This window comes from Manis pentadactyla, chromosome 17, assembly GCF_030020395.1.
Source record: "Manis pentadactyla isolate mManPen7 chromosome 17, mManPen7.hap1, whole genome shotgun sequence".
Classification (NCBI taxonomy): Eukaryota; Metazoa; Chordata; class Mammalia; order Pholidota; family Manidae; genus Manis; species Manis pentadactyla.
In genome coordinates, this window is record NC_080035.1 from 52,867,813 (window position 1) to 52,891,405 (window position 23,593).

At 38.8% G+C, this 23,593-nt stretch overlaps 1 protein-coding gene across 1 annotated transcript in view; it reads left to right on the top strand.

The window, feature by feature from the left end:
* Window positions 1-7,913: 7,913 nt before the first annotated feature.
* The window catches only part of DNAJC3 (DnaJ heat shock protein family (Hsp40) member C3), a 37,175-nt gene continuing 21,495 nt past the window's right edge, over window positions 7,914-23,593 (top strand). The window contains exons 1-3 of the mRNA XM_036893645.2: window positions 7,914-8,142; window positions 16,786-16,896; window positions 23,375-23,499. Coding sequence (XP_036749540.1) covers window positions 8,061-8,142; window positions 16,786-16,896; window positions 23,375-23,499 — 318 coding nt within the window. The 5' untranslated portion in view covers window positions 7,914-8,060. The remainder of the gene's footprint in view (window positions 8,143-16,785; window positions 16,897-23,374; window positions 23,500-23,593) is intronic.

Here is a 23,593-nt window from a genome sequence, read left to right on the forward strand (position 1 = left end):
GTAATAAAACTGTTTTTTCTCCTGTTAATCGGTCTACTGTCAAGTTGATTTTTAGACCAGAAGAGCCTTGAAGGGTAGGGGAACATATTTCCCCACAGCAGGACCATGCTCCTTGATCTAACCTCAAAATTGATTCCCACAAATGTTCTCCTATTTTTTTTTTTAGGGGAGGATGTAAACTGCAAATCCCTACAACTTCTAGATTTCTAATTCTCCTGTACCAATACTTGGAATTGCCTTACCCACCACCCACATCCCAAAGGCATGTGGAATTTATATTCTGGTTGCCACAGCAACAGTGGAAGTTGGCTTTCTGAGAGGGAAATTGTTTTCATATGCAAAGGTAGCATGGCTTCCTCAGCCAAAGAGGGCAGAGTGAGGAGTTATTTCAGGGTGGTTTGAAGACTTCAGATCTTTTATGTCAAGTGCACTCAAACTTTCATCAGAGTCCCTTGGAGGACTTGCTAAACCACAGATAACTGTGCCCAAACCCTAGAATATCTGATTAGTAGACCTTGGGTGAGGCCAGAAAATTTGCATTCTAACAAATTCCCAGGTGAAGCTCATGTCACTGGTCTGGGGACCCCATTTTGAGAACCACTGTACTCAGTCTAACAGATCCTCTTAAATGTTGCCACTTCCACTTGCCAGGATCCACTATCTTCTGATCAGTTCTCCAACCTTCATATGAAAGACTTAGAAAGACTTGTGAACCCAAATCACGAAATCAGTTTCTGAGTCTGACTCTGTATATCAACAGCTGTAGATAGGAACTGATTTTTTTTTTGTCAAAGTCACAGAAAGAACTGGAAAATCACAAAAAGAACAAAAGAAGAGGTAAAACTTTGAGATTTGATCTTATTCTGTTTAAGTTATACGTTGGGTGAAAAACAATCATCATGCCTAGCTGTCCAGCATTCTTCAGTCCTTTAAACCAGTGGCAACAACTACTTAGCTTCCAGAGTGAAAGAACTTAGTGAAAAAACTGTTTCAGGGTATGTTAAGGGCAACCTCAGATTGTTTTGCCTTGTATTAGCCAAACAACTAATTCTGAACACCCCACATTTCCCCAGGGTGCCCACTCTCTGGGACCAATTTCCCTATCAGTTAAGATTCTTTGCTTGTCAACAACAGCAACTGATTTGTTAATGTAAATGGGTAGGGTTACTGGCAGGATATTGGATAACTCACATTATCAAAGGAGAAATCAAACAACCAGACTTTGTGAAAGTAATCGGTTGAGCTCCAGGGTTCTGTTACTTGGGACAACCTCAGTGCCACAGAGATAATTCAGCCTCACCTACCTTCAGCCTTTTGAAATTATGCTCAAGATTCTAATTCCTGACAAAGAGAAGGAGATGGACGTTGCTTGGGCCATGTATGTGATGTGGCCCTAGGGTCGTGGTAACAAAAGGGGGCTGGGATGGAGATACCATCCAGTGAGTGGTTCAGTACCCAACAGAACTGCCTGGAGAGGGGAGTGAGATATTCCGGGTGGAACAGTAACAGCATCACCTCTCCCCTTGACCACCCACTCTATGATCTTGCATTTGGGAAAGATTCCCCACTTTTCTTAAAAGGTCTCTCTCCTGAAGATCCAGGATTTGAAGATACAGATAAGACGAAATGAAAGATAGTACCTTTCTATCCCTCTGAGTAATCCAGATTTCCCTCTCTCAGGGAGGTACTTTCTCATCATTTGTAGATTCTCCATGCAAATTCTGGGATATCAGCTTCCTTCATCCAGATTCTAAGATCCTAGTCTACTCCATAAGACAAAACAGCCATCTATGTTTAGAAAGGATAGAAAACCAAACACTTTGATAGGAAAATCCCCATCTTTTTAGGGATATATGCCTTCTTCAGTTTTTCCTCCTCCCTTGCCTTCTAATGTTACCTTTACTTGGAAGGGTAAAGGTAGGCAGGGTTTAAGAACTAGTTCTGTTCCTTGGCCCTGATATCTTAGAAAGTCAGCCTCAGATCTCTTTCTCTTTCTCTAGCATACACACCAAGTCTTTATCCCAAATAGGCAAAATAGCTTTCAGGAACCAATATATAGTCTAGTAATGCCAGATGAGCTGGCAAGCAGAAATTTCACCACATTATGCTGAAGTTAACAGACAATACTCAGAATATCATATTTATGATAGAAAGGTCTTTTGGTTGTTCTACATCAGTTGTATGTATGTCTACTGTAGCTTTGCTCCATGTGGCCTCCTCATGGGACCCCAGACAAAAGCAGCAGCCCTTATCTAGGACATAATTTTCTTTTGACAGATAATCATCAGACGTTGGCTCTCAAGTCTCTGCTGGGAGGTGCATCACTTCTATCCACATTCAATTAACCAAAGCAAACTACATGATCAAACCTGAAGTATTAGGGCTGGGAAGTATACTTCTCTCAGAGCAAGTCAGTGAAAGGCATTAAGCTACTGACAGGAATGTGAATCCTTTTACAGTGGAGCAAATAATGAGGAACAATAATAACCTACTACAGAACTATAAGGTAGATCAGGGATGGGAAAAACCAGGGATCTACGAAGGGTTAAATTTTGTGTGGTGCCAACTTGAGAATAAAATATGAACAGTTTGATGTGGCAACTCACCCAGAGAGCACCAATGGCAAAGAGAAGGGACTATGGTCTTTTGATGGATAACTTCCATCATCCAAACCAACCTATAGCTAGACTAGTTACATAAGAAAGAGGAGAATGCTCAAAATATTTTAGCATGGTTTATGTATTTTCTTTCTTTTTGGGGAAGTGTTTTCCTTTCCCCCTTTGCCTTCAGGAAGGAGCCTTTGTAACATATTCCATTTTTTTTTAGTGAAGAAATAACTGACTGACTGAATTGAGTGAACAATTTGTTTATTCTTGAGCCAAGACATATAAGAAATATTGGATTGCCCATTGAGATAAATCACAGAGATAACAGTAATAGATCTAATAGAGTATCAGAGGGACAACTGATAAAAACAAAACAGGCAAAAGCAAACCCCCTGAGGAATGCCAGAAATAGCTTAGAGCAAGACAAAATTTGCCTGGACCACTGGTAGGATATGGAAGTGGGTCCACTGAGAAGGCATTCCATGCTTGCTGAACTAAAAGGATCTAACAATTAAATGTATCCCAAAGTGTTAAGATATCATTTTAAGGTCATTAAGAACAGGGAAATGTTCCTGTATAGTGGAAGATCAAGTACAAAAAAAATTGCAGTAAGTGATTTGCAAGCCCAAAGTAAGGGACATTCTATAAAATAATCAACCTATATTCATCCGAAGTGTTAAAAGTCATGAAAGACAAAGACTGAGGAATTGTTACAAATAAAGGGAATTTAAGAAGCTTGGCAAGTGATTTCAAGTCATGATTGGGGATTTTCATTTTAAATTAAGGACACTATTGGGGCAAATTGCAAACTTTTAATAAAGTCTGATGCCAAAATGATTGCATATTGTTATCAACGTTATTTTCCCAATGTTGACAGTTGTATTGTTTTAGTAAAGGTGTTTCTGTTTTTAAGAAATACATAGTGAAGTATTTAGGGATACAGGGCATGATGCCTGCAACTTTCAAATAGATCAGGAAAGAAAGAAAGATAAAGCACATGTGGCAAATTGGGGACTCTGGATGAAGGATATGTGAGGATATTTTTTTGTACCATCTTCATAACTTTAAAAAATAGGATAAATTTGTGTCATTTAAAGGAAGTCCAGAAGGAGGCAGTGTGGGTCTGTATGATGGCTGCATGAAGTTTTCAGGCATCTGAGCTTCTCCCAGCTCTCTGTAACCTTGGACGTGCCCATCTCCTTGTGGTTGAAGGTGGGTGCTGTAGTTCCCACAATCCTCCTCAACCCAGGTAACTGCACAGAGGAAGGGGAGACTATCCTTGTAACATTTACGTGTAAAATTATGTAAAAATAAAAAGTTAGGAAAAATAAGTATTTGTGTAAACACATTTCTTTTTTAATGAAATTTAAATAATTGTATCAGCCAGCTATCATCACTGGGTCCCTGACAGTGATGAAACCAACCAGATCTGCGTAGGACTAGAATCTTAGGATTGTGACAAAGGGGGTCCCAAGGAGAAAGGCATCTACTCGTAAGTGAAGCCCTATGAGACCATTTTTCTTACAGGCAAATATATTGAACTATGAGTCCAGAAAAAAATTTCTTCAAGAATTACTCATAGGAATAATATTGTGGTGTTCTTGCATATTAAAAACTGCTGATTTGTGGCCTTTATTCTTAAGTTTTCTCAATTGTCTTATAGCATTTCATGTTTATAAATGACTGACCCAATCTAAATTAATTTCTTCTTATAAATGACTTGACCTTTTTGTCTGGCTGCCCATAGTCTAATTTCTTTTTTTAAAATTCAGTAATTTTACCTGGATATGTCTCAAGAGTATTTGTTTTGAGACAATTCTTCCTGGTACAGTGTTCTTTTAATATACAGATTCCTCTTTTATTCTTGGAAATTTTTGTAACACATCGATACACGTGTTTTCTTCCCTTACTCTCATTTTCTCCTCTGGAGACTGAAATGTGTGTATAGTAGGATATTGTTTGCCTGTCATCCACATCAATTTTTTCTGCCAATCTTAATTTAAAAACATTTTTATTGAAGTATAACATACATAAAAAACTATACAAATCATAAGTAGCTCATTGAATTATCACCAAGTTCACACACTCATATAGCCATAACTCACATTTAAATGCTTTTAAACATTTTACTTAATTTTGCTTATTTTTCTCATTCTTATACTCTATGTCTCTTACTAGGCTTTTGACACGATTTTTCTTTCCAATTTGGCTTTCACTGATGTGATAGCTTTTTTTTTTCTTGTACATCTTTCCTGACTTCTGTCAGCTTTCATCTCATTGTTATTTGTCCATAAAAGCTGTTAAAAATATAAATTACCCTTAAAAAAATAATCTGACAATAATCTTAAAATTTTAGATGTGTGCATTTCTTGACAAAATGACCTCACTTTTAGGAACTCATTTTATAGAAATGAAAGCACAAGTTCTTGAAGGTAAGTGTAGAAGGATGTATACTGTACTGCTTTATATTGATTGTAGGGCTGCTATTTTGTTTTTAACTTGGTGAAAAAAAAGATATTTATAAGTATCATACTTGCCTCTGAACATAAATTTCTCATCACTAGTCCATCAGCAAAATTTATCTTGTTTACCTCCAAAATGTATTGTAGATTCTGCCACTACTGCTACTAGTTCTGCCTACCACTTTCTACCAACATTATTTTTTCTGGCCAACAAATGTAGATATAACATTTTTATATATTAGAAATTATATAATATTTCTGGTTTTGGATATACCACAAGTCCAGGGAGAGGAAATCCTGGGGCAAAAAACCCCTAAAACTGAAATCAGTTGAAGGGAGAAATAAAGTTTAAAACACATTTATTGCTTACAAACTGAAGTCCAGGGCTGTTTCTCTCTCCTGCTCCAGCAGAAGCCAACCAGCCCTCCCCTTAACCTCTCATGTTCAGATAAGCCCTCAGTTGCCCAGGTAATTTCCCATTGATATGGGCGATGAACTCCCTCCACCCCTGAGGAACGCCTATTGATATACATCCACCTCTAAGGATACACTAAAGCCAGGTGAAATATTCTGGAAATATTACAATTTTACTCACACCACCTTAATTTAAATATTTTACCATTGTTTTAAATCTTTCACTATTATAATAGGTATTATCAATTGAGTAGAGTGTGCTCTTAATTTTAAGCCGGATTGCATAAGTAAGTGATGATAAACTAAGTTATTTATAACTTCCTACAATCACTGGATTACTTTGTTTTTATTGATAATTTTAGTGTTGTACACTTACTGCTGTCTAAAGAATTGTTCCCTTTTTCTTGTGAAATTCTCTTTATGGGATACTTTGTACAGCTTAGTTTTAAGACTTCAGATTCAGCTTTGTAATTTGACCAATGAATAAAAAAAATCACTCAACATTGAAGAACCTTGTTATTTCTATTTTCTCTAACACAAAGTCTACCATCTCCTTAGTCATTTAAAATTTTCATCCTTAGAACTTTTTTAACTCTTTTTCCTTGAGACCAGAATCACTGGCAGCATCTGGTGATGATTCATGGTCTAGCATCATCTGTTTATAAAACTTTTCCCTCACTAGGTTCAGAATTTTGTTGGCTGCCTGACACCAGTATTGTTTGAACGATGTCATCACTATTGGTGGACACTGAATTCATCTGCTGTTTTTTAACTACCACCACCTTATGTCAATAAAGACAAGGGCAAACCAAACAAAAAACAAAAAACAAAAACCAACAAAAGAACCACTCACATAAACCTAAACCTCAAGGGATTTCCAAAATAATTTCATATTCTGCTCTTGTTAGAAAGACGAGTACCATTTGTGTAACACTTCATAATTTACAAGAAGCCTTTTTGAGTCTATCAGGATCATACCCATATTACAGATGAAGATGACTTAGGTAATAGTCATGGTGCAGAATTACATTTCTTGGAGCTGAATTCTCTGCTCTTCACATTTTATCATACTGCTCTCCACCACAACCAATCAGGGCACTCTAGTTGTTTTTTTTTTCCCCCCCAAAACTGTTTCCTTTACATTATTTCCCCTTAGAATAGTTCCCTCTCTGCATCTTCAGGAAATCAAGGATTTTCACTATGCTATTTCTAATTCACGAGTTCTTCGGAAGTGTGGAGTAAGACCAAGGTAGCAAATGCATTATTTCCGTTTAGAATAGTTCCCTTTCTGCATCTTCAGGAAATCAAGAATCTTCACTATGCTATTTATAAATTCACGAGTTCTTTGGAAGTGTGGAGTAGCACCAAGGTAGCAAATACGCATACATACACTGGTAAAGTAGGAAGTTTGGACTTGACAGTGCTTAACACAGAAAAAGCATTACTGTTTTAACCCCATGTAAAACATCACTGGTATATATTGCGCGTGTTGGGTTGCGTTGCGGAAGCCAGAGCAAATGGCCGATAGCAAACTTAATGTCAAGTTGAGTAACGTGAACTTAATTTTGTTCAAGTTCACATCTCTTGTTGAGTTTCCTTTGACGCGCACAAGGTGCAAAATCCGTCCTAACCAGTCTCTTTTTTTCCCCTACGGTTGATGTTGTCTGTGCTCTCAACGCCTCTCCGAGGTGCTGGCCCCCCAGGTTTCTTCTTCTTTGCAGAATCTTCCAGAATTGCTCTTTTCTGGACACGCCGTTCCGCTGGACAGTCGGGGGAGGGGATTCCCAAGCTTCCAAGCCTTTCTCACGTACCTGTCCCTAGTGTGCTTCTCTCTGGTTGCCCCTGAAATGCTTCAGCCTCCATCAGCTCACCCCACCACTCTCTGGGCTCCAGATTCTCCAGGCCATTTCCCGCGCACCCTTCCGTTCGTACTCCTCTGAGCCGCTCGGCCGGGAACGGCGGCTCTGCGATTCGTCCAGTTCCCGGGTCCTTTCCGGGACTCCATCCTAGACGCTTTAAGGCTCCCCGCAGACTTCCAGGGACCAGGTTCAGCCTTCTCATTACGGGCGCGGCGGCACGCCAGGAAACCTCGGAGCGCTCACCTCCTGCTCGCTAACCCGACGCGCAGCAACCGACTCAGAAGGGCTTTCGTGGCCTGCGCATGCGGACTCGTCTAGCGCCACACAGCCTCCCCGGCCGCCTCCCTCCCTCCGACCGCGACTGTTTGCAGCTCCCTGACAGCTCCGCGAGCAGCGGACGCAGCCTCGTCTCGAGCTTCCACGTTACCCTATCAGGAGCGGGGCGGGGCGTCGGCCTCCGCAGCCTATCAGCGAGAACCACGACCCTGGCGAGCCCAGTAGGAAAGAGGCTTGGAAGAGAGCGATTGGACGGCGGCGGCGTTCGGGGCGTAGCGTCGCCCGGGCCCCGCCCACCGCTGCTTCCCTCCACAGGGCGCCCGCCGCGGCTTAGGCCTGAGCTAGAGCTGACGGCGGGCGGGCGCGCGCAGCTGCTGTCTGAGCGCCGGCGGGGCTGGTGGGTCCCGCACCCTTGCTGCCCCTCCCCGCCCGCGCCTTCGGACATGGTGGCCCCCGGCTCTGTGACTAGCCGGCTGGGCTCGGTGTTCCCCTTCCTGCTGGTCCTGGTGGACCTGCAGTACGAAGGTGAGTCCGGGACTGCTCTGGCTGGAGGAGCGGGCCCCTGGGCTAGGCCTCCCTGTGCTGCCCTCCTGCGCCCGGGCGCGAGTCTTGGGGCCGCCCGGACGGTCCGAGACTCGGCGGTCCGACCTGGGCCTGAGCCCGCCCCTGGGTGGAGGCCGGCGCCCGGTTCCGGGTTTGCCGGGGAAAGAGGTGCTGGGGCCCGCGGGCCGCTGGACCGAGACAGCGGGTGTGGAGTGAGGAGGGGGCCGAGGTGATCCGAGGAGGCGGCGGGGCGCGGGGCGCCGGGAGGTATTCGGGGGCCCTGGGACGCGGAGACTTGGGCAGCCGTCGGGTTCCGGCCTCGCTTGGGACCCGCGCCCGGCTCCCGGGGACACTTGGTCGGAGGTGCTGGGAGGAGGCTGAAAGGTGCCAGGGGGAGGCTTGCTTCGCTGTGGAGTTCCGGGAGGCGGAGGGAGTGTGTCCGGCCGAGCGAGGAGCAGGGGACAGTGCTGACTGTTCAAAGTGAGTAACCATCACTTTTCTGTGCTCTGTGTTGTGTGTAGAAGTTGTTAGGTTTGGTGCGTTAGGGAGCCGACTAGCTCCCGGAGGGCGAGGAACTAAGTTTGTGGTTTTTCAGCTCCCAGCATGGTGGCATTCAATTTAAGGCTGGCTTTCCTTTTCCAGAGTTCTCTGAACAAATGACCCTCTAACAAGGTACAAACGCGTAAATCATTTCAGTCCTACAGACTGCAGTGTTGGCTACTCTACCAGAATAGCAGAATATAGGGCTGGCCCCATCTTAGATGCTTGCGAAAGAAGAATTAAAGCTGAAAGTGCCAATTAACTAATGTTCCTAGCTTAGTTAACTGGGCAAAACATGTCACATGCACTGATCTATTCTCATCCCCATGAAAAGGGCTAGTAGTCAAGGAGGCTAAATTACACATTTTAATATAAGACTTATTAGACTTTGAGGGAATGAGGAGCTGAAGTTGGGAATTCTTTCTGGTAAAATTCCCTCAAAATTCTCAACTTAAGAAAAGTAATACTCTCCTGGTTTTAAGCAGGTGGTGGTGGTGGTCTTCTGGTGACCATATTTTTTTGAACCAAAAATCAGAACTGTAGCATGACAACATTGGGACAAAGAGTGTGACAGTGAGGCTGCCCCAGAAAATCTAGGGAATTGAAATGCCTGGACCACTTAAATATGGGTCATGTATTCCAGTTCTCTGACATTTCTTAATGTTAGCCACTCCTCATCAAGTCTAGCATTTATATCCAGTTACCTTGAATGATAAATTTTAGCCACTTAAGAGAAAGTTGCCTATGTTCTGTTTAATGCCTTTTTTTTTTAAATTACAAAAGTGCACACTTTTGTATGATAACGCTGTTCCTGCTAGCTTTTGGGCCACCTTTTTGAATTGATGTTTTGTGTATGATTCTGTATGTCTTGTATGCAGGCTGGAGACAGAAGTGAAGTGTTGGCAGCATCATGTGGGTGCAAGCATTTGTAAGTGGTGACAGCTGAGAAAATCTGCACTTTCTGTTTGTTTGCTCGCTCAGCAGTAATGAACAGAAAGGCGATTCCCTGGCATATTTAATACAGTGCTTCGCAACCTTGAGTGTGCATCAGGATCTCACCAGGGCCTTTTAAAACAGAGCTGGGATCCACTGCCAGAGTCTCTGATTCAGTAGGTTGGGTGAGACCTGAAATTTTATATTTCTAAAAAGAAATAACTGGTGACAGTCACTGGTGTAGTAAATTATTTGGAAAAGTTAGATTAGGTGGCTGCTGTGTACTAGACACTAAATTTGGTGATGGGGATTTAAAGATAAGAAAGAACCTCCAACTTGTGTTAGCAAACTGTTAGCTGCAGTTTTCCCAGGTAAGTTCTGTGTCTGGGTTCAGTAACTTCAAAGTACTCCTGGAGGCATTCAGGCCTGCAGATTCCACTGCAAGGCCAGAGGCTTGGAGAGAGAAATGAAGGAGAATGGGTGCGAGAAGAGTGAATGTGGAACAGAGCTGCATAGAGAGTGCCACCAGTAATTAACTTAGTTGGCCTAATTTTTTCTGATTTAAAAAATATTCTTTTTTTTTTTCTCTAGGTTTTTATGTTAGTTGTAATCCAGAGAGAGAAACTATATAATAGGCTTATAAATTGAAAGATAACATCTTTTAGCACCCCCTTTCCAAAAGGCCTTTCGAAGAGCTAAGTTCAAAGCACTAGATTAGTAATAGAATTTTTGAAACAGAAAGAAAATTTTAGTAGTGTCTACTTCAGTATTCTCATGTTACAGATAAGGAAGCTATTTTAATTCTTTGATAATGATTTGTTCTGTTTGGTACCTTGAGTTGGAACACAGCCTGGGAACCCAGTCTTGCTTCTGTTTTTCTTCCTTAACATGCTGCTTGGACCCATTTTTCTTTATTTCAGTGAACTGATCTGACTAAACCACATATTTGACCATGGGGAAAAGAAAGTGGTTGAAAATCTTTAAGCATAAAAGATAGGGATAGTTTTTCTGTGAACCTAACTTACTAAAAGTATGGTTTGTCTTCTCTAGGATTTTCTTGACATTATTTAAATATGGAGAGAATCAAAAGAAGGGAAAATGAATGACTTTCAGTAATTTACATAAACCTTGTAATCTAACAGATGGTCAGATAGCTTCTAGAATTATTTTAATGAGGTAGGCTATAGTTAGCAGTAGTGTCAGTGTTCCAGTTCACTTGACTAGTTAGCATTTACTGAGCTAGTGCCTAGAAATGCAGTAGTTTTGATTCCGTGGGAGTTGTTCTGAGATGGGGTGCTTTGTAGTATTAGGCTTCATTTTCCCATATGAAGTGAATTAATTGTGGTTAAGTTTAATTTCAAGCATCAAGAGTTTCCTTCGAGTAATGTCCAGCAACTAATCTTTGTTTACATGGAAATATAATGGGAACCCAGTCACCTGCTCTTCAGAAATAAAATATTTCAACCATGGACTTATTTTTCTTACAAGATCTTTAGAAAGCTGTTTGCCTGCCCTTTTTTTTTTAATCTGATGAGTTTGTGTTATTTGGAGTTCTGGAATACTGGGAAGGTACATTTAATTTAGTCAAGGGAGGCTTGCAGTGCAGTGCTCTTTGGTGAGGTATGTATAATATAGAACTCATGGTTTTTGTCGTTGAGTTTACAGACCTCTTGGGGTATAATGTGCTTTGTGCAGCTTCCATGTCCTCTTCCCTCCTTTCTCAGTTTAGATTTAGTGGTCCATCTTGTAGTCACTCCATTGCAAACACTCTTTAATTTCTTTGCGCCTGTATTCTTTTGTTTCACTCACTTGGCAGAATTGGACACAGAATACATTCAACTTGGCCAACTTCTTTATTTACCTCAGAGCTGAATGTGGGTGGAGAAAAATGGAGATAACCTTGCAGACTGGTCTTATTTTAAGCATATAATCTCAATTTCAAGTGCACACTTAATGCTGCCAGTGTTCCTACAATTCCTTACTGTGTCTGTTCTTGAAAATTAGTACTTCGAACCTTTTCTTCTTCCCTTAAGTCTCCAATTTAAAACCCCCTTTCCTTTCTTGATTTACCTCATTCTTTTAGACCTGGAACTTTATTGAGAAAATGAAAGCCATCACAGGGAATTTTCTTCTTTTCTACCACTTAGTTCACTTAACCTACCTGTATTTGTACCTACTCTGATACTTTTCTTTCATGAAAATGGATAAAGCATCTTTATTCCTGGCAAAATCCAACCCCTTATGTCCTGGATCCCGTTTCTTCTCATCTTCTGAAAATGTTGCTTCTCCAGTTATAGGAGCGTGTCTCTCAGGCGTCGTCACTTACTCTGTTGGGTCACTGACATCAGCACTCCAACATGCCTTTGTGGTTCCATCTTAAGCGGTTCTTTGATGTCATGCATCCCTTCAGCTACTGATCTGTGTCTTTGCTTCTCTAGACAGCAGAACTTTAGAGACTTGTTGGTAGTCTATTTCCTCATCTCCTCTTCTCTCATCAACACGTTATCCATGAATACTGCAAAGCCTTACATATCTGACTCCTGTTTACTTAGACCTCTTTTCATCAGAATCTTCCCCTCCATCACTAGGCTCCCACCATATCAACTTCTTTTACTTCCACATGCCAGCCTCATTTTGGACAGGGTCTATTCTTGCTGTTCCCAGTCTGGAAAGCTCTTCTCTGAGATCTTCAAATGGGCATTCGTATTTCATAGAGGGCTGCTTTGACACACTATGTAAAAAAGCACTCTCTCCTGCAGTTAATACTCTCACTTTACCTTTTTGAATTTTCTTAACACTGTCTGAATTATTTCACTTATTTTTTCTGTCTTTTTGTTCCCTCTAGAATATAAACTTTATGGAAAGAGCTCTTCCTTGTTTTTGTGCCTTAAATATTGTTGACCTGAAGTCGATCTGCAGTAAATATTTTTTAAATGGATAAGTGATGTTGACTATTTGAGCTGTTTTTTGCATGGACTCTTCTACATCCCATCACAACATTCATGCCTTCACAGTGAATTGAAACAAAGATGGATAATGTCCATTGAAGTTGAGCAAACTTGTTACAATAGATTTTATTTTCCTAGTTTACTTAGGAAGATTTTAGTATAGACAGTGTCAGATGTGCTGCATAACTTACTCAGCCTTTTTGTCTTTCAGTTTGTGCAGAACTTTTTAGGTCAGAGTGACTGGGAAGAGGTGCTGAGGGTTTCCAGCCCAGTGTATTTTTATTGAAACTGTTTTGTCATTGGTCCCCACTTGAATATGGAATTGCTAAGGTAATTAACTTGGTGCTTTTTCTTTCTGTGGCTAGATTCCTCTGTTTTTGTGTTTCTGCCATAAGACTTCTTTCAGACTCTGCCCCATCTTGCTTGGATATTGATTCAGATTGGCCCTTTTACAGACAGTGCTTTGTCTTTTTTGCATCGTGTTCCTTTGTAGAGTGATCTTAGGGTTTTCCTCATCCCTCATATTCTGAGTGCTCTGACCTGAATTCCCATCCCTGGGCTTGCTCCCAGTTCTGTCTCCTGGCCTTAGCTTGACCCTTAGTATCTTTGACCACCAGTTCCTGCCTTTTGAAGTCTGGTTCTTCCAGTCTTGAGTGTGACTCTCACCACATCATACTTTTAACACAACTTTACATTTCTTTAGTTTTTTCTTTGTTTTTTATTCTCCGAAACAGCAGATTCTAATATTAACTTCAATGAAAGATTAGGTACTTCATCTTTTTCTTGCTCTTCCTATTATAATTTGCTGGCCTATGGTTATGCTTTTCTAAGGAGAATCTTATTTGTTTAATGCTGATTAGGAACTGGTATGATCTTTGGTTGCTTAGTCTCTCAGAATATAGGGGACAGCTCTCATTGTCACTGTCTCCCATGATGTGGCAAAGGAATAAAAATTATCCATAGCTCAAAACACAGTTGAGATATTGCAAAAGCACCCATTATTTACAATTAAAAAAATATATTAGTGTCTTTATGAAACTTTGGTAGTATTAGTTTGATCTGATAATTGTTTATTATGTATTTTGGATTCTATTATTCTAATGAATTATAGTACATTTAAGTAAGAAGGAAAATAGTTATATTGATTCAGTAAACATTGAGTGCCCACTTTGTACAAAGTACTGAACTAGGTGATATAAAGAAGAAAAGATAATTCCTTCTCTCAAACTTGCTTTATGTTTAGATTGGGTGGTTGGGTTATGAGAAGCAAACTGTGAAGGTTTCTATATTGAGACAGTGGTATTGCAAAGCGAAGTCATGTTGTTACGAGTGTGGGCTTTTTCCCACCCTCTTGCTGAAGTGGTCAGGGAAGGTTTCACAAAGAAGGCACCATCTAAGGGCAGAGTCCTGCTGAAGGAGTATAAATTTTGCATGTGGGCAGGTGGGGAAGGCCTTCTGATGAAACAGCAAGCGCAAAAGGATGCGATACAGCCTGAGAACATATGTTCGGGGAAGTACAACCAGTTCATTATGTTAGGACAATCAAGTAAGAGGTGGAAGAGTGAGAGATGATGAAACTAGACCCATATCATGTGACCTGATTAAGGGTCTTGCTTGCCTATAGATTTGAAGGGATTTAGATTGAATCTAGCAAGTGATGTGGAAATACTGCAGACTTTTTATTAGCAGTGCATTTCATAAGGATTGATCTGGCAGTAGCATTGGGGATGGATTTGAAGGAAGGTGAGGGAAAATCCCAGTTAGGAGGCACCCCATCTCTTGCAGGGAGAGTGAAGCCAGGTAGAGGCTTGCATTTAGAGATAAAGTGGAAGGACAAAGCTCATGGGGCAAGAAAACCTGTAGTTGTGCGTTGTCTAGGGGTTTTATAGGCAGTTGAGGATTTTTGGGAATGAGATAAAGTGCTTAGGGGTGTGGACTTGTTAAGTGGTTCCTGAATATTTAAAATTAATTTAACACAAGAAATTTACTGCTCTGATTTTTTCCTGAGATACCAGCATCTTGGTTTGGGAGCATATTAAACAAGACTGCCTGCCCAGCCTCCAATGCGGGCTGAGCTATTGTCTGTTTGCTAAAGAGTAAGTTAAGAATCTTAGTTCTTAACTTCCTGGGTATTAAAATACAATCTTATTTTTAAGATGGAATCCTTCCTGCCTTTTATTATGTTGTTTATGGCTGGGCTTGCTTGCCATTATTTATTGTCCAGATTGCAAATCATTTTATCAGGTCTGATAAAGTTGGCCTGTCAGATTGTCCAAATAAATGTGTAATGTAACCAATTGATAATTGGTCAGTCAGATTATGTTGTTCTATTCACAATTTCTCACTGGTTCCCCATTTGACTCAGAGCGAAATCAAAGTTGAACACAGGCCCTCTACTTCTTTGACCTCACCTTATACTGGAACAGACCTGGAATGCAATGTCCTAGGACTCTCGTACTAGCTGGCCCTTGTTCTTGGGAGGCTCTTTTCTTAGATATCTCATGGAGAGTTCTTCACTTCCTTTAAGTAAGTCTGTTCCAGTATCAGCTTCCCAGTGAAGACCATCCTAGACTACCTTATTTAATGCTGAAAGTCCCAGCATTCCTCACCCACCTCATGTGGCTATACTTTGTCTATAGTATTTTTCTCCTAACACACTGTATAATTTACTTATTTCTTATGTCTCTCTCCTCTCATTATAATGTCAGGTGCTGTGAGTGGCACAAGTTTTTTTTTTTTTCATTTAATTCCAAATACTGAGATCAGTGTCTATGTATTGTAGATGCTCAGTATTTGAACATTTCTTTATTAAAGCATCATTGATATACAATCTTAATGATGGTTTCAAATATAATATAGTGGTTCAGCATCCACCCATATTACCAAGTCCTCACCCTCACCATTGCCATCACTTTCTATCAATGTAGTAAGATGTTATAGAGTCATTAATTGTATTCTCCATGCTGTACTATAGTCCTATAGTCCCTTTGACCTACCTATATTGTGATTGCGAATTATAGTACCCTTTAATCCCCTTCTCCATCTCCAACCCCTCCCCCTTGGTAACCACTAGTCCCTTCTCTGTGTCTGTGAGTCTACTGTTACTTTGTACCTTCTGTTTTGCTTTGTTTTCATATTCCACAAATGAGTGAAATCATTTGGTATTTGTCTTTCTCTGCCTGGCTTATTTCACTGAACATAATACCCTCTAACTCCATCCATGTTGTTGCAAATGGCAGGATTTCTTTTTTTATGGTTGCAAAATATTCCATTGTGTTTATGTACCACATCTTTATCTATTCATCTACTGATGGATACTTAGGTTGCTTCCATATCTTAGCTATTGTCAATAGTTCAGTGATAAACATAGGGGTGCATGTCTTTTAGAATCTGGGATCTTGTTTTCTCTGGATAAATTCCTAGGAGTGGAATTCCTGGGTCAAATGGTATTTCTATTTTTATTTTTTTTGAGGAACCTTCATATTGCTTTCCACAATGGTTGCATCAATTTACATTCCCACCAACAGTGTAAGAGGGTTCCTCTTTCTCTTCATCTTTGCCAGCATTTGTTGTTTCTTGTCTTTTGGATGGTGGTCATCCTAACTGGTATGAGGTGATATCTCATTGTGGTTTTAATTTGCATTTCCCTGATGATTAGTGATGTGGAGCATCGTTTCATGTGCCTCTTGGCCATCTGTATTTCTTTAGAGAAGTGTCTGTTCAGGCCCTCTGCTCATTTTTCATCAGGTTATTTGTTTTTTGGGTGTTGAGACATGAGGTCTTTATATATTTTGGATGTTAACCCTTTATTGGATAAATCGTTTACGAATATATTCTTGCATACTATAGGATGCAATATTTGAATATTACAATGGACTCAACATTCATTAAAGTGGATTCTAGTTTAACAAAACAATTCTAACTTTGTTGTTTAAGATATTCTTACTACTACTTTGTTATATACTTTCCCTTATATTTTGTAGACTGGTCATTCTTTTGACTGACTAGGTCAGTATGGTTATATTTTGGGGTTGTTTATACTCAAATGAAGCACTGTTTATGCTTTATTGTTACTTTAACTTCTCGGCTTCTGTGACTTCTCTGAGTAAAGGTGTGAGGCAGATAACTATATTTTTAGCATTTTATTCTTCAGAATTAAATCTTTATTCATGGAAAGTTAACTTATTTTTTTATTTGTTTTTAGGTGCTGAATGTGGGGTAAATGCAGATGTTGAGAAACATCTTGAATTGGGCAAGAAATTACTTGCGGCTGGACAGCTAGCTGATGCTTTATCTCAGTTTCATGCTGCAGTAGGTTTGTATCTTGGAACCAAAGCACTTAGAAGCCATCTTAGTGAATCCTAATTAATAGCTCTTTTTTGGATAATGTTTAAAATAAACATTATTTAATGTTTAAATAAAAACATTTAAAAGTGTTTACAGGATTCTGGGTGAAATAGATTAATCAAGTAAATGTATAAAACTTGAATGTATATGTATTGAACATGAGAGAATTTTCCCGGTAACTGAGACTTTCTACTATAAGTGCCAAGAATAATTTGAGATAATACTGACAAAAATTTTTTTTTTGTCTTCTTAAAAGATTTTAAATTCTGTCTTCTTAAAAGATTTCACTGAATATAGTTTAGTTTTCTTGATGACTTCAGATCATCAAATAATAGTTACCTTACTCTGAGGCTCTTGGGTCCTGCAGTTCATTCCTCATCCGTGTTGGTCATGCTTCCACCACGCTTAGGCTGTCAATTCTTAGTGCTTACTTGTGTCTGTAAGCATCAACTGTCTCTGCAGCTTTTAATCTATTGAAACTGTGAGAAATGAGATGACCCCAATAAATATGTTTTGAGTGAGGGTCAACGGTTTTCTTATGAGTCACTACGTATACTTATGTTCTAGGACATTTTGACATTGACTTTCTTGAGTCCTTTTTTAAAATTTACTTATATATCTCATTTTTGTAGCAACAAAAATAATTGTTTCCACTTGTGGTACAGATTTTTCAGTGATTTGGCTTGAAATGTTTTTGTATCTGGTGTATAACATTTTTTGGCAGGAGTTTTGAGATTTGGAGCTGATTGGGAAATATTCTTGATCTGTTGGAAGCAATGTGATTTAAGGAAGAGTGTTGATGATCACTTTTCAAATAGTCCTCTAAAACAGTTGCATCTATTTCAGTATTATGAAGGCGTCAGATACAAGTTTTGTTCAGAGATTTATCATCAGAGCAGAAGTTCAGTGCAAGTGTGAAGATGGCCCCGCCTCTCATTCCTGCAGCATAGCCTTACTGGCTTAATGAATTCTAGGGCCTGAGATAGTTTTTGATAGACATTACAGAATGTCTTAGGCATGTCTGGCATGAATTAATGTATAAAGTGGTGGATTAAATGGCGGTCATAGGTTTCTTCATTTGCTTGATGGGAAAATCAGTATCAGACTTAACTTAGTTTTGCTAATTCAAAAAACAAAATCCACATTTATACTTATTTGTCACAAACATATCATGGTGCCTTCTCATCACATTTGAACTTCATTTGTGAAATGAGGATGGGTATTACTATTCACATTTAGACAGAAGGGAACAAAGATTGCTCTATGACTTTCCAGAGGTCACATTCCAGTTCGAAAGATTGTGAATTTCTTAAGTAAAAATTTGAATGAATGAAGGTGTAGAGTTGGGGTAGCTGGAAGCAAGAATTAAAAAATTTCTGTATTTAGGTGTGGGTGGTGTTCCTTCTGCTTCCGAATACCACTTTGTGCAACATTTGTATTTGGCTTTCTGATGTGTTTCTTTAAATAATAGTTGTACTTTCTTTATCATGACTAATATTCTCCTGTTTGAATTTTTTGATAGTTTTAGGATTAGACTTTAAATCTATTTCTCATGTTGAAATTTCTAATGAACTATTTCAGGAATACCTCATTTTATCATGTTTTGCAGGTACTGTTTTTTTTACGTTGAAGGTTTGTGGTAACCTGTGTTAAGCAAGTCTGTTGGCACCTTTTCTCCAGTAGAATTTGCTCACTTCCTGTCTCTGTGTCACATTTTGGTAATACCACAGTTTGGAAATTCCTGCAATATTTCAGACATTTTCATTATTATTATATGTAAATTGCTGTACTCTTAACAATAAAAATTTAACAGCTGAGGAGTTGCTTCTTATGGATTAGCAAAGAAAGTGGTTTCTTGAGATGGAATCTGGTCCTGGTGACGATGCTCTGATGATTTTTGAAATGACAGAAAAGGATTAGGATGTTGACATAAACCTAGTTCATGAAGCAGTGGCAGGGTTTGGGAGGACTGACTCCAGTTTTGAAAGACATTCTACTATAGGTAAAATGCTATACAGCATTGCCTGCTACAGAGGAGTCATTTATGGAAGGAAGAGTCAGTTGATGTGGCAACTTCTTTGTTGTCTTATTTTAAGAAGTCGCCATAGCCACCCCAGCCCTCAGCATCCACCACCCTGATCATTCTGCAGCCATCAATCAACATCAAGGCCCAACCCTCTCCTAGTAAAGAGATTATGGCTCACTGAAAGCTCAGATGACAGTTAGCATTTTTTAGCAATCAAGTATTTTTTAATCAAAGTATTATATTTTTTTTAGACATTATGCTGTTTACATTTAATAGACTACAGTACAGTGTAAACACAATTTTAACATGCACTGGGAAACCCAAAAATTCATTTTACTTGTGTTATTGTGATACTTGCTTTTTTGTGGTGGTCTGGAACTAAACCCGTAGAATCTCCAAGGTGTGCCTGTATAACAATTTGAATGACATGTTTTCAAATGAAATTTAGTATTTCTATATGTAGACCTGCAATTTAAGTAATAAACTGTATTGTATATTGAATGGCTAATAGGAAAAGTGATTTTTTTCAAGGTTATCAAATACTGTACTATGAGAAACTAAGCAAGAGTTTCTTAAACCAATCCGTGTTTTGTTGCTGCTCCATGCACAGTGGACACTAGATCTAGGAACTGTTTGTATTTCAAGATCAAGAGCCAGAGAAGGCTATTTTGTTTAGCCATTTAACTTGTGCTATACTGCTAAGCAAATTGAGTCTTGATGTATATGTTGAGCCATTGCCATTATTTTTGTGGGTTCAGTGTGATAAATTGGGATTCCAATCCCATTTCATATTTTAAAAATAACAGAAAACGGTAGTAAAATAAGCAAAAGTGAAAGCCTCAGAAATATTTTATATAGGTGTTTTTCATATATGTATAATCGAATCTTTAATACAAAAGCTATGCCATATATAATCCTCTTTGGAGGTTTTTCTTCATGGGCTAAAATTGTCAGTTTTTTTCCAAATAGAAGTTCAGTGTACTTTCACTGATGGTGGCTTCTTGATAAAATGCCCAAAGCTAGCAGCTAGCAGCTAGCAATAAGCATTCTTCTTTCCTTGAAAGAACTTCATACAGAGTTCAAAATAAATAAACTTTCAAAAATGTCTGTGCTAATTTCATATGGGAGAATACTTTGAACGTCCTAGTGAGGTACATCTGTTTAGAAGCCATGTCTGTGCTGATTTCTTTGGCTCCTTTGCTTGTCCCAGGCAGGTTGCAGTGTTGGTATTGATGTGAGAGTGTCCTTTGCTTCAGTTACCAGAAGTTTGTTTCCATTTCTTTGAGTCCAGGTACTTATCTATGGACGCACAAAAATGGATTCACTCAATGAATTAATTTTCTCTGCACTGCAGTGTGTGTGTGTGTGTGTGTGTGTGTGTGTATATATAAATAATTGATATTGGAAGGTAGTGATATGCTAGGTGCAGAAAAAAGTATATATTATAGGATATTATGGGAATTGGAAGGTATATTTTCACACATGTAACTAAATAAGTCATTTGAGCTGTGCCTCAAAGATTGAGTAGGATTTGGACATATGAATGTGATGGTGTGTGGTGTTAACTTTAGGCCTTAAATCATGCCATTTCTAGTATTTCTTATTCTCTGGTTAGTGTAAATAAGTTATGGAGAACTTAAATTTTTTAAAAAATCAGTGAAATAAAAGTACTCCATGTTCACTGTGAAACATTTTGGGCTATATGGACAATGTAAAGAAGACAGTCCAGTCTCCCTGCCCAGATAAATACTGTTGGCATGTAGTGAATTCCTTTCACTTTCAGAAGCAGGCAGTTAAGTTCGAGTAATCCTTAGGTATCAAATCATTCTTGTGGTCAGTTATGCTGACCAGACCCAAGTAGTCTTAATTTATTGCGCAGTCTAAATCAAATATAAAACTGAACCTAGAAATACTCTATTTCAAGTGCGCTCTAAATATAGTTTTACTCTGTTTCTTACTCCTTTTTCAAGTGAATTAAAATATTTTGTGGTAAAATCTATATATAGACTATTGACTTTGCTATTCTTTCCTTGTTTTCTAAGGGATATAGGAAATAAATTTCAGTGATGGTTAGATGGGATCATATATTTCTTTTTGGTTGGTTGGTTTTAGATTTAAGGAAAAAAATGAAAAATTGTTTATTGTTAAAAACCAATTCTCTTGTTTTTTTCAAGCATACTGTCACAATAATACTTAACAAAATTTGCCATTTTAACCATTTATAACTGTGTAGTTCATGGCATTGAGGATACCCACATTGTTGTGCAGTCATCATCACCATCCATCTCCAGAATCCTTTTCATCTTCCCAAACTGAAATGCTGTACTCACTGAACAATTTTTGCCCATTTCTTTTTTTTTTTCTCTTGAGCATGTTGTTGAGGTTCATCAATGTTGTAGTATGTATACTTCCTTGTTTATTGCTGAGTGGTATTGCCGTACATTTTAAATAGGCATTCTTTAATTGAAATCTTTGGTTGATATACAATATTATTTGTTTTAGGTATAATGATTTGACAATTGTATACATTACTAAATGCTCACCATGATAAATGTAGTTACCATCTGTCAACATACAGAGCTACTACAATATTATTGACTATATTCCCTATGCTGTACTTTCATCCCTGTGACTAACTTATTTTGTTATTGAAAGTTTGTACCTCTTTATCCCCTTCAGCCCGTTTTTTCCCCTCATTTCTGATCCCTTCCTTTCCCAGTCCCTGGTAGCCACCATTCTAATATCTGTCTGTAAGTTTGACTACTCTGGGTACGTCATAGAAGTGGAATCATACAATATTTGTCCTTTTCTTTCTGGCTTATTTCATATTCCACTTAGGATAATGTCAACAGGGCTCATTCATATTATAGTATGTGTCAGAATTTCATTCCTTTTTGAAGCTGAATAATATTCCATTGTATCTGTACACCACGTTCCCTTTATCCCTTCATCCATTGGTAGACATTTGGGTTGTTTACAGCTTTGGGCTATTGTGAATAATGCTGCTCTGAACATGGGTGTACAGATATTTGAACCCTGCTTTCAGATCTTCTGGGTATATACCCAAAAGTGAAACTGATGGTTCATATGGTAATTCCGTTGATTTTTAAGGAATCCACGTGAACTGTTAGTTTTACATTCCCTGCAGCAGCGCACATGAGCTCCAATTTCTCCACATCCTCTCCAATACTTGTTTGTTTCTTAGTCCCTCCTTCCTTCCTTATTTTCTTTTTATATCCTGATGGGTGTGAAATGATATCTCAGTATGCTTTTGATTTGCATTTCTCTAGTGATTAATAATGTTAAGTGTCTGTTCATGTGCTTATTGGCCATTTGTACATCTTCCTTCATATAAGGTTTTATGGTCTATGCTTTCCTGCCTCACCTCCCCCAGAAGTACTTTAGATAGTTTTCAATGCCACCAGCAACTGCTCAAAACCATAATTTTTAATAATTATATACTATCCTGCCATAGAGATTCTTGTATTGTAATGCTTTTCAAATGGTAAGATCTTCAGGGAGTTTTAGTTGTACATCTTATAATGATGCACATCTGTGTGCATAAATATTTATTCTTTAAAAATAGATGACTAGATTTGGTCAAGATCAGTTTTAAGATCCTTGATGCATACATATATTTCACAGTTGCTTTCTAGTAGGGCTCTTCAGCAGCACAATTTGCTTCTAATTGAATTCACTTCTTTTCCTGCTTTGTCGGTGCTAAGCAGATTGGAATTTGCTCGAAGACCTAACGCATCCATCTGCTTTCCTTCTTTCAAATGTTGTTGCCTTCTTTAGTCTTGCTCTTGAGTCTCACTCTGATTTTCATTCTCTTCCTTGTCCTGAGGTCTGTACCTTTCTTTTTTGCCACTTTAGTTGGAGTTTGTGAGGGAGCAGAGATTGCATGTTTGGTATCTCAGTTTTGTTGGAGGTCTGTAGTTTTCTAACATCCTGTGAATAAGTGCATAGTCTACATTCTCAATTAGTATTTCACTGAAGAAAATTGTAGCAAAATCAAAGACTGAATTGCATACTTATCAAAGTTATGAGGTGAATATAATTAATATTTTAGACTAGAGGTTGGCAAACTTTTTCCCTAAAGGGACAGATAATAAATATTTTAGGCTTTGTGGCCATACAGTCTCTGTTGTGTATTTTTTTTTGATAACTCTTTTAAAACATAACAAATATTCTTAACTTAAAGTCTGCTGGTTGGATTTGGTTCGGAGGCTACAGTTTTCTGGGCCCTGTTCTGGTTTTATTTGCAGTGCTGTTCCTAGGCAACATGATCTATTACTGATGAAGAAATTATCTTCCTAATGTCTTTCTAAGTGGAATTTTGTAAACTCTAATACTGTCCAAGTGATTTGGGTTTTTAAATTAATTAGTGAGAGCTAATATTTATTATTTTAATTTTCAGATGCTGACCCCGATAATTATATTGCTTACTATCGGAGAGCTACTGTCTTTTTAGCTATGGGCAAATCAAAAGCAGCACTTCCTGATTTAACTAAAGTGATTGAATTGAAGATGGATTTCACTGCAGTAAGTGCATGTAAACTTTCTTTAAAGGAGAATTTAAGGGACCTTGGAAGAGGTAGTTTGTTTCTTAAGGTGAGGACTGGAGTGCTGGCCGTAG